This window comes from Solenopsis invicta, chromosome 1 (assembly GCF_016802725.1).
Source record: "Solenopsis invicta isolate M01_SB chromosome 1, UNIL_Sinv_3.0, whole genome shotgun sequence".
Classification (NCBI taxonomy): domain Eukaryota; kingdom Metazoa; phylum Arthropoda; class Insecta; order Hymenoptera; family Formicidae; genus Solenopsis; species Solenopsis invicta.
In genome coordinates, this window is record NC_052664.1 from 16,471,816 (window position 1) to 16,487,241 (window position 15,426).

The 15,426-nt window shown below is 25.9% G+C and overlaps 5 protein-coding genes across 7 annotated transcripts in view; 2 read left to right on the top strand and 3 right to left on the bottom strand.

Moving 5' to 3' along the window:
• LOC120359144 overlaps positions 1-15,426 on the top strand; it is a 325,906-nt gene that overhangs the window by 146,509 nt on the left and 163,971 nt on the right. The gene's annotated exons all lie outside the window — the stretch shown is intronic.
• Positions 1-15,426, bottom strand: part of LOC105195935 (mannosyl-oligosaccharide 1,2-alpha-mannosidase IA) — a 693,708-nt gene that overhangs the window by 136,691 nt on the left and 541,591 nt on the right. The window lies entirely within an intron of this gene.
• Positions 449-3,270, top strand: LOC120359145. Its single transcript, XM_039455671.1, has 3 exons — positions 449-583; positions 1,816-1,861; positions 2,942-3,270. The coding sequence occupies exons 1-3, from the start codon at positions 511-513 to the stop codon at positions 3,138-3,140; spliced, it is 318 nt and encodes a 105-aa protein (XP_039311605.1). The 5' UTR covers positions 449-510; the 3' UTR covers positions 3,141-3,270.
• Positions 4,017-8,385, bottom strand: LOC113003314. Its single transcript, XM_039455607.1, has 7 exons — positions 8,137-8,385; positions 7,520-8,013; positions 5,496-5,612; positions 5,265-5,355; positions 4,988-5,133; positions 4,749-4,881; positions 4,017-4,428 (listed from the first exon to the last, which is right to left on the bottom strand). The coding sequence occupies exons 2-7, from the start codon at positions 7,774-7,776 to the stop codon at positions 4,360-4,362; spliced, it is 813 nt and encodes a 270-aa protein (XP_039311541.1). The 5' UTR covers positions 7,777-8,013; positions 8,137-8,385; the 3' UTR covers positions 4,017-4,359.
• On the bottom strand, positions 8,992-14,715 carry LOC105197951. The gene is made up of 9 exons (XM_011164563.3): positions 13,361-14,715; positions 13,065-13,184; positions 12,720-12,837; positions 12,174-12,435; positions 11,964-12,077; positions 11,575-11,665; positions 11,225-11,367; positions 10,515-10,647; positions 8,992-10,420 (listed from the first exon to the last, which is right to left on the bottom strand). The coding sequence occupies exons 1-9, from the start codon at positions 13,502-13,504 to the stop codon at positions 10,334-10,336; spliced, it is 1,212 nt and encodes a 403-aa protein (XP_011162865.2). The 5' UTR covers positions 13,505-14,715; the 3' UTR covers positions 8,992-10,333.

The following is a 15,426-nucleotide window of genomic DNA, read 5'->3' on the forward strand; positions in this document are numbered from 1 at the left end:
CGTATTTCACATATCACATCTATTCACATAGATGCCCGAAAATGCACGCAGAGAAAAATTAGTGATACGGAATTACACAAACTTCCTTCTTGCAGAAGAATAATTTTCTTATAGCACGTTGCGTATATAGATTTCTTTTCAATGTTCGTCAAACCGTCAATAGATGTATTTCGCGTTAAAGTAAATAGATCAAGTATATTGTTTATTACTTGAAAAAATTAAAAACACACAATATATCTGAATGAGTAAAGCTCTTAAAATATATTCATTCATCTTCATCTCTTTAAGATATGATATATACATGTGCAATTTGTTTATAAAAAAAATAAATATAGAGTTTGTGTAATTTTTACAATTTAAAAGTATCCATTATACAGTGTAAAATATAATTCATAATTATATTTTACACTGTATGAATGTGATAGTGGTGTATCGATATAAATATTTTGCATATATGTAAAATAATCTCAAATTAATTTAAAGGAAAAGAAGAAGAAGAAATAATGTTTTATGTCAACGCAGTACTTCTGTCTTTTTCATTTAATGCCATCGTTGCATTGGCTATGTAAAATCGTAAAACAAGGTAAAAAATCTTGAATTCTTTTGACTAGAATTTTTATTCTTTAGCATATTGACACAAGAATATTTTTATTTTTAAATAGTAATATTAAATATTGGTATTTATAAAATTAACAAATAATGGCATCTTTTTTTCTCTCTAATTTTAAAAATTATGTAAATAGATCTTATTAATTTATAGAACATTAACATTTTTAATTTTACTTTCTTATTAAATTTAACCCTTAATTACACTGGAAGGATACAAACAAACCTAATTTCCACGCATATATTTTCTTCATAAAAATGTATGCATTTTTTTCTAGACATTCATCCAGTTTCTGTCTAGTATTATTGTAGTCTCATTAATTATAACAATATTTAAATTTTTTTAAACATTAAAAATAGACAAGAACTTAATAGAATCTTTTTCAGTGAAGCAATTTTCCTGATAAAAATATGTGTAAACACTTGCCCAGTTGTTGTCTAGTACTAATAGATAGGTTTTCAGGCTTGCTTGTTAGTCAATTAAATAGTCCATTTATTTTCTTGTTTTGTTCAGTAAATAAGTTTATATTTTGCGTATCTTTTATATGCAATAACAGGTAAAGCGTTACATTTTGACTGAGATTTTTAGCAGTTTTACCTTTCAGTTATTAGACACAATTAATAAAACTATCTAGTAATTAATAAAAAAATGCATAAAATTTCTATCAAGGTCCTTTCGTGTCAGAATTAATTATTGTTTTTTTATTAAAAAAATATTTTAGAATTAATGTTGTTGAAAATTAAAAGAAAATCATAATTTTTATTACTCACAGCCTTACAAATTTTATTTTCTGTTATATTTGTAATAATTAATTATCTTACGGTTTTAGAATATTTAATTATTATATCAAACAAACAAATAATTTTTTAAATTTTATTTTAGTTAAAATTCTTATTAAAATGTGGGGTACACAATTACCCCGTAAATATAATTGTTTGGCCAGTTGACCAATTTGGTGTAGTCAATAGATAAATATCTATATGTATTAAATTGTTAAATATATATATTAATATAATCTATAATAATATTAATAATAATATGTAAATGTATATATTATTAATATTATTAAATATATAATAATTAAGTAATTTATTATATTTAATATTTATTATAAAAGATATTTTCAGTATCATATAATTAAATATAATAAAATATTTTTTAATATTTTAACTAAATATAGGAAATTTATTTTTTAATTTTCTTTTTAGTATGCACATTCGTGATTCTAATTGCTCATATTATTTTATATACAAGGTAAGATTTTGATACTTTTTTCAGTGTGTTATGTACGTTAAGCCTATAGAAATAAATGATATAATTAAGAACGTAAAAAATACTTCAAAAATATTTTTTATAATTGACTCTGAGAATATGTTGTTTTTTTTTTTAAATTTGTTAAACATGTATATTCTGATATCCCAGAGATATTCGTGATTTTTATGGATAAGAAAAGATTATGTCGAATTCTTTCAACATCATATATTGCAATAGATGACAAAATTTTTGCGCGGGAGACTAATAAAAATATTGCGTGTTGTAAGTCGGTGTGTGTAAGTCCAATATTCCAAGTAGTGGTGTCACATTGACTTCGATATCGCAACGTAACGCCGACGCAATAGCGAGCAATATTCCCCCTTCGCAATGTTTTCCTCAATACAGCTTGAACCGTCGTGCGAAAAGGTTCGCTCGTGTTATATTACTTCATCGTCGCGAAACATCGTGTTTCCGTAGCGATATTAAGTAACGTATCAGTGATAATGTCTGCCGATTCGTGAAGAGTTGTATATTTATCAGTGAATTGTATGTAATATGTTTTTGTTTAGTTTGTAATGTGAAATTTTCAATGAATTGTGTATGGCGTAAATAGAATTATTCAAAAAATAGTTGGTGATTCAACTATTTTTTAATAAAGACGAGCAGAATAAGCTAAATGTATGGAGATATACAAGATAAAAATATAAGTAATGTGTACAGGATTTACATAAGAATTCTTCAATACTTATTTAAAATTTTCTATAAATGAAATTAATTTTCTTTGTTCCTTCAAAATCATATTTTTAGTATAGGACATAATTAAAATTGTTAATATTTTTTTATTCAGTGTTTAATGTTTTTTCGAATTCTATTAAAAAAATATAGTATTTTAAAAAATTTGAAATTTTTAAAACTCAATGTACAGAATGTCAAACAAAAAATTGTTTAATACTTATAGACAATACATATCCTACTGAATAAAAATTTTAGTAAACATAAGTCGAAAACCATTTCTGAGGTATAAAATATTTTGTAATTTAATATCATGAGTGACTTCTTATGTTTGCATACGATGTGAAGATTTACCTCGATGTTCACAAACCACGTTCTGAATGTCCTCATTCAATTTCCATACATATTTTATCTATATCGACCCCAATACGGAGAATCACATTTTAAGAAGATCGCTGTGAAGGAGGAATCACAGCAGAAGAAAAATCTCGGAATCAGCATAAGAAGAATTTCTGATGTCGTAGAAGTCAGTGCTCCTCTTGTCTGAAAGACACTTCATGAGCAGTTCCTTTGTCTATATTCAACGAGTGCAACACGAAGAAGCCAATAAGGTAGCCATGATACTAATATAAAAAATTGTTTATATTTTAGAAACAATAGCTTTTATTTATGTTTATTAAGGTTTTTTCTCAATATAATATTATATATATATATATATATATATTTATATGTCTAGTAGATAGTATCTATATATATATATATATATAGTATCTATATATATATATATATATATATATATATATATATATATATATATATATATATATATAGATACTATCTACTAGACATATAAATACTGAATTCGTTTTTTGAACATCCTAAATAAAAAATAATAAAAAATCATTTTAATGTATACTCTCCTTTTATATAAATTTTTTGTTTAAAAGCATTTTCGTATAATAAATAATTTACAAATAATTTCAGGTAAATCACCTTGTATGTATAAAGTATATATTAAATGCTGTAGCTATATTTTTGATAAAATATTTAATCATATTTATTAAAAGCAAAGATGGATAAGAATATTTCATAAATTGTAACAATTGCAATTATAGCAAACATGACGTGAATATTTATTTGGCGATTTTATTTATATATGTGATTCGTTTCAATCTTAATCAGTGAGAAAAACAAAAACTGTACATTTAATATTTAAAATATATATTTTGAACATAACAACGATATAAAAAATCAATGTCCATAAAAAGCATAATATTATTTAAAAATTTTAAATTATTTCGGAAAATAACTGAAAATAAAAGAATTTATTTTATAGTATTGTAATAGCTTCCAGTAAAATTGCTTCATGGTACAAAACCTTTTCGGTTTAGTCACGCCTTGCGTGTGATAACTTTTAATTTTCTTCCCCTAAATAAATATACATTTCGATTTCCCTCCATGAATCGCTCTTACATAATATTACAGGTGTACAAATTATTGTGTACAAATAAAAAGGTAGTATTTTGATACTGATGCCATATGCGTTGTAAAATAGGGACTGGCTAACTTACTGATCAGAATTTATTACATAAAAGAATCGATCAAAATTTATGCAATAAGTATGAAATATTGCAGAATTATTCTGACTTATTGCTTAATTATTAAGCAATATATTAGAATTGCTTAATGTTTGTGATAAACATACTTTATTCTACATTAGTGCACAATACTCATAATACAATCTTTGAACATATTATTTATTACAATCAGATTTCGTATCTATCTTTACGCATGGAATATATCATAGTGAGATAAGACAGTGTCATGCTCGCCAACTGAAAGAAATAATTATAAAAAATCTTAAGCTATATAAAGAATTTATAGAAATATAAAAATTTAATATAAATTTAAATTATTTTAACCGTTTTTACATCGATATATTAATCTTATTAATACTATTATTACGTAATAATAGTATTAATAATAGTACTTAAAAAATTAATATAAGTATGTATATAAAAATAAAATAGAAATAGTTAAAATGATTTAGATTTATGTTACAATTATATTATAGTATTAATTATCAATTAATACTATAATTGTATTCATTCTTTTAATTAGTTATTCGAATTCAAACAAGAAAAAATATCATTACCGACGCAAAATTTTCCAGCGATGCTACAATTACACCGTTAATGCCGAGCTCGTAACCTTTTATTGTTTTTTGCAGTATAAATACAAAAAGTTTTTGGATTTCCACGGGTGCTGTATACCAAGGTACATCGTATCTAATTGCACATAAAAACATGTCCTATCTCTTTCTTCTTATTAAATGTAAGACACTATTTGTATAATAAGCAAATGATGCGTTATGGATTAAATCTATAAACTTACACTTGTTCGGACATAAGAAAGCTACGATCCGATATCTTTTGTCCAAAAAAGTTGACGAAAAACAAGAAGCCATATTGACCTCCAATAAAGGATACAGATCCTATTAATTCTTTAAAATCATTCATTGCTAAAACAGCTTGAATCAACTAAAAAATAGCAATGCGGTACCTTTTTAAATTTAAGTAAATACAATTTTTTACAATTAGAAAATATTTCACAGATAACAGAAAGAATAAAATATGTCGAATAAACATATTTGTTAAAACAGATAACTTACACGAAACGTGTTAATAGTTATTGCAATTATTCCTGTCACAAGCATAATAAAATAAGTCACATAAAATGTTGACAATAGATAATCTGCAAATCTTCGACATTGAAAAATTGCACGCATTAATTATGAATAATGAAGTCAGTATATTAATCTTTTTCACATTAATATATGTAAAAAATTTGCTACTGAAAAAATTAAGATGTCTTACATCTTTTTCATGATTGATATACTTACTCGATAGTTTTTCTGTGGATATTTATGACTTTCACAATTCTGGCGTGAAGTATGGCATACTTTTCATTTTTAGTTACTGATAACGTTTCGTTATCAAAAACATGTTTCAAATGATATCTATAAATATGGGTTTACATTATTTTTGGAAAAACAAGATAAAAATGTGATATCAAAATTAATCTATTACATACAATTATTATTTTTGTATACTTAAATATACAATGTATATATATAGTCAGTCAAGTAAAAACGTGGCAAGTCTAATTTACAATCGATAAAAGATATCGCCCTAAATCTTTCGTAAGTTGATAGAGAAAAACCCTGTCCTTGATGTATTATCAAAGATTGAGTTGCCATTGATCTTTTATAAGAAAAACACGTTAAGTGCCCTGAGTGTAAAATACGCATCGCGGTAATAGGCTGTGTTCCTTTGCATCCACCCGAAAGGTCCAAAAATAAAGCAACGTAATTTTTACCGACGAATGTTCTAAATAAGCACGTTGTATTCTCACGAGAGCCTGGTCAATTTCCACCAATAAACTTGTCCAGCAAACCGTTAAACATAGAGTAAAGGTGATTCTTTAGGGCTGCTTCTCAGAGCGAGAACACCTTGCACCTGTTTACCTACAACCTAAATGCCGAGAAAATGCTGAAAATCTACAAAAAAGCCTTGTTGCCGTTTGCCAAACGTTGGTTCATTGACAAAAATAAGGACTGGATTCTGCAGGAAGACAATGCCAAACACCGCAGCAAGCTTTGTACTGAGTGAAAGAAGCAATCTGGCAGCGTTACATTGGGTCGACCGTCGCAGTCGCTCGATGCAAATCCTATCAAAAATGTGTGGGTATATATTAAGTAGAAGCTGCGTGGAAAACGCACATATACACTTTGAAGCAGTTATCTCGTGAAATTCGTCGTATATGGAAGTCCTATGCCGTCTATTTGGTCAAAAGCATGTCTTGGAGATACCAGGCAATTATCGACAGTGGTGATTGGACGCATTATTAACGTAATTGCATCTTTGTTCTCATCGAGTACAATACATATATACATTAAAAAAAATTTTTTTTTTTAATTTTTTTATTAATTAACCCTGCCACGCTCTTACTTGACTGACTCTGTATAAAATGTATAATATATAATATGGTATACAATATATTATACAAATAAATAAATAAATAAATATATAATATATTTAAATACAAAAGTCATGAATTATCCTTTTCTCTAAAATTTATGTCATAATTTGCTTTACTTTTGTTATAGTTATGGCATATTTTGTAATATTAATAACACTAGTTTACAAATTTTACATTAACTTTGGTTCAATTTTTAATGCAAGAAACAACTTTTTCTAATGTACTTTGGAGCAATAAGTCAAATCTGTCATCAGAAAAAATTCCATCAGCTCAAATTTTCAAGATACAGCATATTGAAAGCACACTGTTTGATTTACAGTGACATTATAATATATATATGACATTGTTTGTTTACAAAAATATTACACAGAGCTATTTGCTGCTTTTAGTTTATAATATGGCGTAAAAATGTGTCGAGAAAGTTTTGGGAGACTAATCCAAACTATTTCTGATATATTTGTGAACAATGTATCATGATTGAAAATAAGAGTTGCTTAATCATAAAATTGCAGAAATAAATGATTTATTTATATTACATTATTATATAATAGAAACACAATTTAAACTCTCAACTTTTGATTTGTTTTTTAATATCTATAATTTTTTTATTATATATTGGAAATATAGTTTAAAAATAGTTTAAAAATATGATGGAAATATTTCGACGGCAGATTCGGGCACATTGAAATTTACATTAAAAACGGTATCCATATTCTTTTGTACAAACCTTCAATTAGTGTTATCGTTGTTGAATAATTAATATCAAAATTATGTGATAAAGTATAATAAACATAATTACACAAATTTATTAATATCTTGTACATTTATAAAAAATATTTGAAACGTGATCACTGTTATTTTTGGAAATTTGCAATTATACCTCACCTAGCTACATCAAACAATCCAAAAGTATGATGAAGATACATCATGCTTAATGTTTCGGTTGAAAGTACTATCGTTATGCCTATTGCAATTACTAATAACTGATGCACAAGAATAGGATAAAAGTATTTCTGCTCATCAAGAATAAAGTATTCCGCTAAGATGGGTAATTTCCTCGAACGAGATTCATTTAAGGGATAGATTAAATCGAGAGTGCCTGGCACAAAAAAACTTATAGTATAGCAAAATAAGCATGGCATGCTTAAAGCTGAAACAATGTATCACGTTATTACGTGTCGGAAATGGATTAACAGTATTCGTTATTTCCATATTTATCTGCCTTTTTAATTTAATATAAATGGTGTTATGTCTTACACATTACCAAAAAAAGTTACTGTATATCGCATTCCAATTATGGTGTAATATCGTATAATTTCGCGTTCTTCATCCTTTAATGTATTCCAGTCATGTTGGATTATATTCATTGCTTCTTTCACCTAATAATGTCAATGATAAACAAACACACCTAATATTTATAATTGTATTTTAATTTGGATTAAATATTTTTTATAATTAAATAGAATAATTTTGTAATCTAATTAAATTTTTCGTACACGTACATTATCCATTTTAATAATAAAGCTAAAAAATTTCGACACATAAATGATACAAGGAACACTGTACGTTAGATTATATAGGAGAAGGTCGAGATCATGATACGTGCTTCGCAATTTGCTGAACTGCAGAAGAAATTTTAATATACAATAATTATTCAATTTAAAAAAATATCAATTGTAATTATTTGTTAAATAGAGTCATTTCTACAAATATTTTAATAGTTAAAATTAATTAGAATTTTATGAATATTTATGAAAACAATTTATAGAAAAATGTAAGAATAAATACAGACACATAAAAATCTAAGCATAAAATAATAAATAATAAATATTAAAATTAGATGTAATAAAAAAACATAATTTAATATAAGAATAATAAATATCAGTATGTATATACAAAAATAGCATTAATTTTATATTAAATCAAAATATAAATAAATTACCTGAGTAATGCCAGAAGACACAAGAACGAAAGCCGTAAATGCTCTGTAAATATATACGTACGTGGAATTATTGTAAGGCCACAGTCCCATTATTTCTAAAAAGAATTTATTAGCCCTATAATAACGTTGACCGTCAAAGTTCATTTCACTTCAAAGGTTTTACTACGTCTGTTATGAGTTATATCGAAAGAGCTCCGTTTTTTCTTAGTTATATTTATAATTATTTTGCACAAATTTTATAGTTTTTATAATGTAAGAAGACTGTAATAAGAAAGGGGAAAATAATGAAGGTTAATGACGTAAAGTGTGTGAAAGAAAACTAACCCGTTCGCCGTTTTCATTATTTATTCATACGTAGAATTTGCATAAGCGCGATTGTTATTATTTTGAGACCTTATATGTTAGTGAGTCTTTATTTTTACACTGGCTGTTGAACTGTAAAGATGACATTAAGTTTATATATTATATATTTAGTGCTTCAGCATATTACATTGAAGAAAATATTATAAGACGAATTATATTTAGCTGAAACATCTACGCCGAAGAAGAATAGAAAACATTACATTAGAAGGATATGTTTAGGTAATATATTTAACATATCACGTGCCATAAAAAGAATTTTATTTAATTATATTTTTTATTTATTCATCAGTTTAAAATAAAAGTTAATATTATAAATTTAAAAAAGTAGACAAAAAGATAGTATGACGGTCACTCATAGTACCTCTGTTATTAAGTGATAAATTTTAATAATTACTAATAAAATTATTTGTTTAATAATTTGCCGTTATGTAGAGACGGTAATATGCCAATACAGAAGCCGATATTTATCTTTTTTTTACAATCTTCTACACGAATCTTCACAAATACTAATGTCGTGCTTTTTTTATCGTAATGGTCGGAGCATAATTCGTTAGGTAGTGTACGCACTAAATTGCACTTATTGCTAGTGTAAGGTCAGAAGCACAAACTTTGCATAACACATAAAAGAATCATTCCATCAAAATCATTTATTTTCTTCCCCAGGATAAAAACGAATGACTCTGATGGTTAGTTTCTTTATGCGTTATGCATTATGCATTATGCAAAAGTATGTGCTCCCATCTAAGGGCTCTAGTACACAAAATGCATAATACAACATAAACTCACTGACCCAATAAGCATCTTATGTAAATCAACATGGTGACTTAATGTTAAGATGCTTATTGGTTTAGCAGTCTTATGTTATGCTATGTATTTTATGTATGCGGGGTTTACCATAAACAGTGCAAGTACATGTATATGTGCTTAGTAAGATTATGAACATCTCTCTCCAGTAATATAATTTCATATTGCAATTTCCTACTCAATAATGTAATTAACACGTATAAAATGTGATATATTACAGTTTCATTGCTGAATAGGCTAATATTAAGATTACATTACTGTTAATAGATGTTTTTCAACGAGAACTGATCCATCAAATAAAAGTCAAACTGACGTTAAAATGATATTAATTTGACAACTTCAACGTCAATTTGATATTGATTTCATTATCATTTCTCGCTGGGTTATTGGGTAGTCACTTGCGCACATTATAGTTTTAACAGTTTGGTATGCACAATTGCGTTTACGCAAATACACGGTGATTAATAGGCTCGTATTGTAGTGAAGGTATTCCATAATTTTGAAATTTCGTTCTACGGTCACAATAGACAAGCTCTTGCATTAATAAATATGTAGTACTGAATGCATTTTAAACCTGCACATAGAATTCATTAAATATGATCATTTTTCTTTTCGTAGTTTTCTTTGTGTCCTATGGATTGAAGAACCATAACGTAGGATACAGACATACTCATGAGCTGTAATAAGTATTAAACATTTTTCTTTAAATCTAAAATCTTTCTTTTATGAGATTGTTAAAAAAAAAAGTAAAATTTGCTTATAATCTCTTACCGTGGCAAAACCTTCTAGCGATGCATCAAATAAACCACCAGCAATTAAAGCACTCCTTTTGTTACTTCTTTGCATTATAAATAGTATTAACTTTTGCATATATAATGGGGCAACATACCATTGCGCATTGTATCTGTTAATACAGATATACGGAAATTAATATTGATTAATACATTTGATTAAAGTTCTTAAATAAAGCAAATTTATTGATTTTTATCAAGTTTTGAATTTACAAATTATATTTAATAAAATAAAACATTATAAATAAGTGCAAAAAACTGCACTCGGACAATACGAATCATTATGCCTAATTTTGCGTGGATTTTACAATTTTTTATAATGTTTAAAAATACTCATTAGTACAAGTATTATTAAATTGTCCTTTAATTTGTGATATTATTGCTTCTTTAACTTGTGACCGTGTTTTAAGATTGACAAATTAAATTGAATCGATGCTCAATTTAAAATGGAAATTATAAAATTCATGCAAAAATTATTATTAAGCACCAAAATCTACTTTGACCAAATGTGATTTCTTGTGCTCATTTATTAATCATATTTTGATTAATTTTCATTTTTTATTATGAATAATTATAATAAATATTCTTGATTATTCATATATACAGTAAAAAATAAAATCAAACAGAATTGTGTTGTGAGCTTAAAATATTATATTATTAAATATATTATAAAGTATGTTTAGTACTTACGATGCTCGACAAATATCAATACTGGTATCTATGACATTCTGTCCAATAAAATTTCCCACAAATATATAATACATATGCACAAATATAGAATAACTGCATATCAATACATCCCATATTTTTAGGGATAATACTGCATAAATAAACTTTAACCAAATGTTATTTAATAAATTATATACTATATCTTTTGTAATATTATATTTAGATTACTCTTATAAAACAATTATTGAATAATTTTATATTTACATTAATTTTTTATATTAATTTTTATATTTATATTTCATAATAATAATTAACCTTTTCTAAATAAATGATACTGTATTTCTTTTCATAATAATTGCATATACGCTTACATTCAAGAAACTGAGACTCATCGAAACCACACCAAGTCCTAATAACACGAAATACAATGTCGCGAAAGTGTTTGTCAGAATTTTGGTAAAACTTTAATAGTAAAATGTATAATTATTATTAATTTACTGTAATAATATTTAAGTTTTTATGCCTAGCCTTTTCTGCGTGGATAGACGTGTATTTAATTATACGCGCTTCCAATTATAAGAAATACAACAGATTAGATTCAGATTCTATTGAGTTTTACTTTGGTTATAAGAAAAATTTTTTTTACGTAGTAAATAAGTAAATTTTTGTAATAATATACAGGCGACAATAATTTAGTTTAACGAATTATCCAGGCAAAATAGGTTTTACGTGCAAAGGAATAATATTAATTAATACTAACTCTACAGCTCTGCGATGAACATATACTGCATGAATTAATTTATTGCAGAGCATGTATTTTTTAATATCCTTTGGTATTTGTTGTAGATTATCAAATATGTGTTCTATTCGATGGCTATGAAAATATGATGGCGTTACTAAACTTGTTCTCATTGATTATTTTAAGTAAATCATTAAAACTCATGATATTTAAGATCACTCTTGGTTTTACCTGGCGATTTGAAACATAGCGCATGCGTGCAATACGTATGCCATATGTATTGTTGCGATAGCCGCTATCGTGATAGTACCAACAGAGATAGTTAGGATAATATATATCAGACTAGCGAAAAAGTATGTTTCTTCATCAATAAAGTATTCTAATTGTATTAGTGATTGTCGCTGTCGCGATTCATTCATTGGTACGATTACATCAAGTATACGAGGTACAGAAAGTATTACTAACAATCCCGGGATAATCGTAGTAACCAAAACTAAAGCAAGCGAATTATGCAATGTATTTGACGTGATGCAAAGAGCAATGTATATTTTTAAATTTCATTAAGAAGAAATAGGAAAAAAAATGATGTGTATTAATCTAATTGTATTTGCACCTAAACATATATGTTATCGTTTTAAAAATTTTATATAATTTCTGTAAAAAATTTTAATATCAAACATTTTAATAAAAATATAAATATAACGTGTAATATATGCGTAATATTAATATATAAAAATAATATACTAGAGAAAGGAGTCAATTAATTTAATATCTTACTTATAAAACAGACTGTAAATAATTTTGCAGTGTTTGCGTATTTTCGTATCATTTCCAATTCCACTTGAGCCTTTAACATGTTCCAATCGTATTGAATTCTGTCAAAAATATATTTGATCTACGATCACAAACAAAGTATTTTATTTTGTAAGTTTTTTTGATTTTACATGTCCCATTAATTACTTTTCGTTATTTTTAATGGTTTTTTAACATATTCAATAGTTATATATCATATATAATATTATTTAAATAAGGAAACCAAAAAAATTAAATGAATTAAAGGTATTATTATAAAAAATATCTAAAACAAAATATTAAATGCATTAAAAATAAATGAAAACTTACTTTATTGTCAAGTAAGAGAAATGCGTTATATTTTACAATAAAAATACAGTTAATGGTGATAAACATAGTAATTTTAATGATAAACTCGATGCTGTACTTTTGTACAAGCATTGAATTCCACTGAAAACAGTAGTCTTATTGAACGATTATAGCAAATATATGAATAAGCATTATTTTAATAACTTATATTATTCAACTTATGTTGTAGAAAGTCAATCACCAAAATTTAGCATTTAATTTGTTATAAATTTTTATTTAAATAAATAATATGTGTTAAATGAAAAATTACATAATACCTGGCATACTAAAAAAGATATGAACAGTGTTTGAAAAAAGATTATTTGAGTTTTCTTCAAAGTTGAAGTTTGACAAGGCCACAGACCAAGACATAATAGAAGAATTTTATTCAACTTATAGTACCGTTCTCCAACAAAGTCCATCTTTCGCGAAAGCTAAACTACGTATGGTAGGAACAACTCTTTGACACTGCACTTCCCCCTCTCCATGTATTAAATTTATATATGTATATGTATGGTGAATTCTTTTTTTAAGCCTACAGCATAATTTTAAGAGTAACGTTTACTTTGTACCGTGGGAAAACACAGAATGTAAGAAATGTATAAACTATGGACAAGGAAAAAATAAGTGAAAATAAAGGAAATTAATTTTCCTCTATTTTCCGATGGAGCAGCTATAAAATAAAAATAAGACATTAAGATAGTGATATCAATTTGATAATCGTGCACTTTTTCTTTTGAGGTAGATATCTGCTTATGTATCAATGCTTTAGTTAAAACTGAAACTTTTACGGATAACTTATTGTTTGGTGTTTGGTTACTTTATTATGATACACATTGACATTATTGTAGTGTCGCATATCACAAACAGTTTTGCAATGTATGTGCAATTGCAACACCTTTTACATTTCGTGCATATTAATTCAAATAAAAAAAAAAATCAAATTTTATATTACAATGATTTAACAAACGTTTGACAGAAGTGTGGAAAATTATTAAAATATGACATTATACGTGATTTCTTGTTCATGTGAAAAAAAGAAGATACAGACTTTTCCAATTTCGATGAAATCTCGTATATACAACAACGCAATGCATTGTTGCGTTTTTGCTATAATCGCTGGATGTTACATTTTTGTTATTTTCTTAATGTTAATTTATAAAACATGTTATGTAACTTATTTACGTTGTATTTAATATCTTGTTAGTATTTGTTCAATTGTTTATTAAATATTTCAATAGTATCACTATTTCCGAAAATATCAAGATTTGAATGAGAAATTCATATATTGTACAAGTGATTATACAGGATGTTCGATAATAAATAGGAGAAAATTTACGAAATGATTCTAGGTATATTAGTAATTCTAAAGTCTAAACGTAATTTCTAATTAATTAGCTTTAAGCTCTTATATCTCAGAAACTACTGTTTGAAATAAACATTTACCAATAATTATTTTACTTAATTTGTTTGAGAACATTTTTGCTATAGTATTTTCGAAAATTTTAGAACACCCTGTATAATACAAATATGGTCTAAAACCTGTAACACTTACAATATACATATATAAACAAATACATGTAAAATAAATTAAAAGAGTTACTTTTATGTGCCTAAAAAAAAGTTCAAATATTTCCATTTGACAACATTAAATTTATACGAAACTCTACACAAACAGGCATTTTTTAAAAATAATGATAGAAAGTATAGAAAAGATCATTGTAAATAAAAATTGCTATAATGTGACCACCGGACTGATACATTCCAATTTGAAAAATCAAAATTCACTTAAAATATACTAAGAGTTAATGCAGTCATTCCTATGGTGAGTATTACGAAATAAGGTACTTTCAAATTAGGCACGATTAAATTAGTAAACCTTCAATAATAAAACAATATAATTTATTAATGATATTTATATGATTACGCCAAATATAGTGTAAATGACAATAATTAAGTTATGCATAAAAATAAAAATATGCAATATTTTTTATTAAAATCGATTTTTAGCATACGAGTAGCTACTCTTTCTGCGTTAGCCTATAGAACTATAGTACGAAGCAAATCACCATCTTATAGGATATTACCGTCCTCATAACCTACAACAAATAATCCATTGAAGCTGATAACGCGTTAATAGAAGATTGTCTTCGCATTCTTCTTTTGCATTATCTTATTCAGGTAAAGCTTTTCATTACTGAAATGTACAATATATATCACCAAGATTCGGTTGAGGCAATTTGCATTATAAACAATAACGATTTCTGTATTGTTACAGGTGCTTTGTACCTGTGACATGTATATAAAAAAATTTTATTTAATAGTTGATATTTAATATATAAAT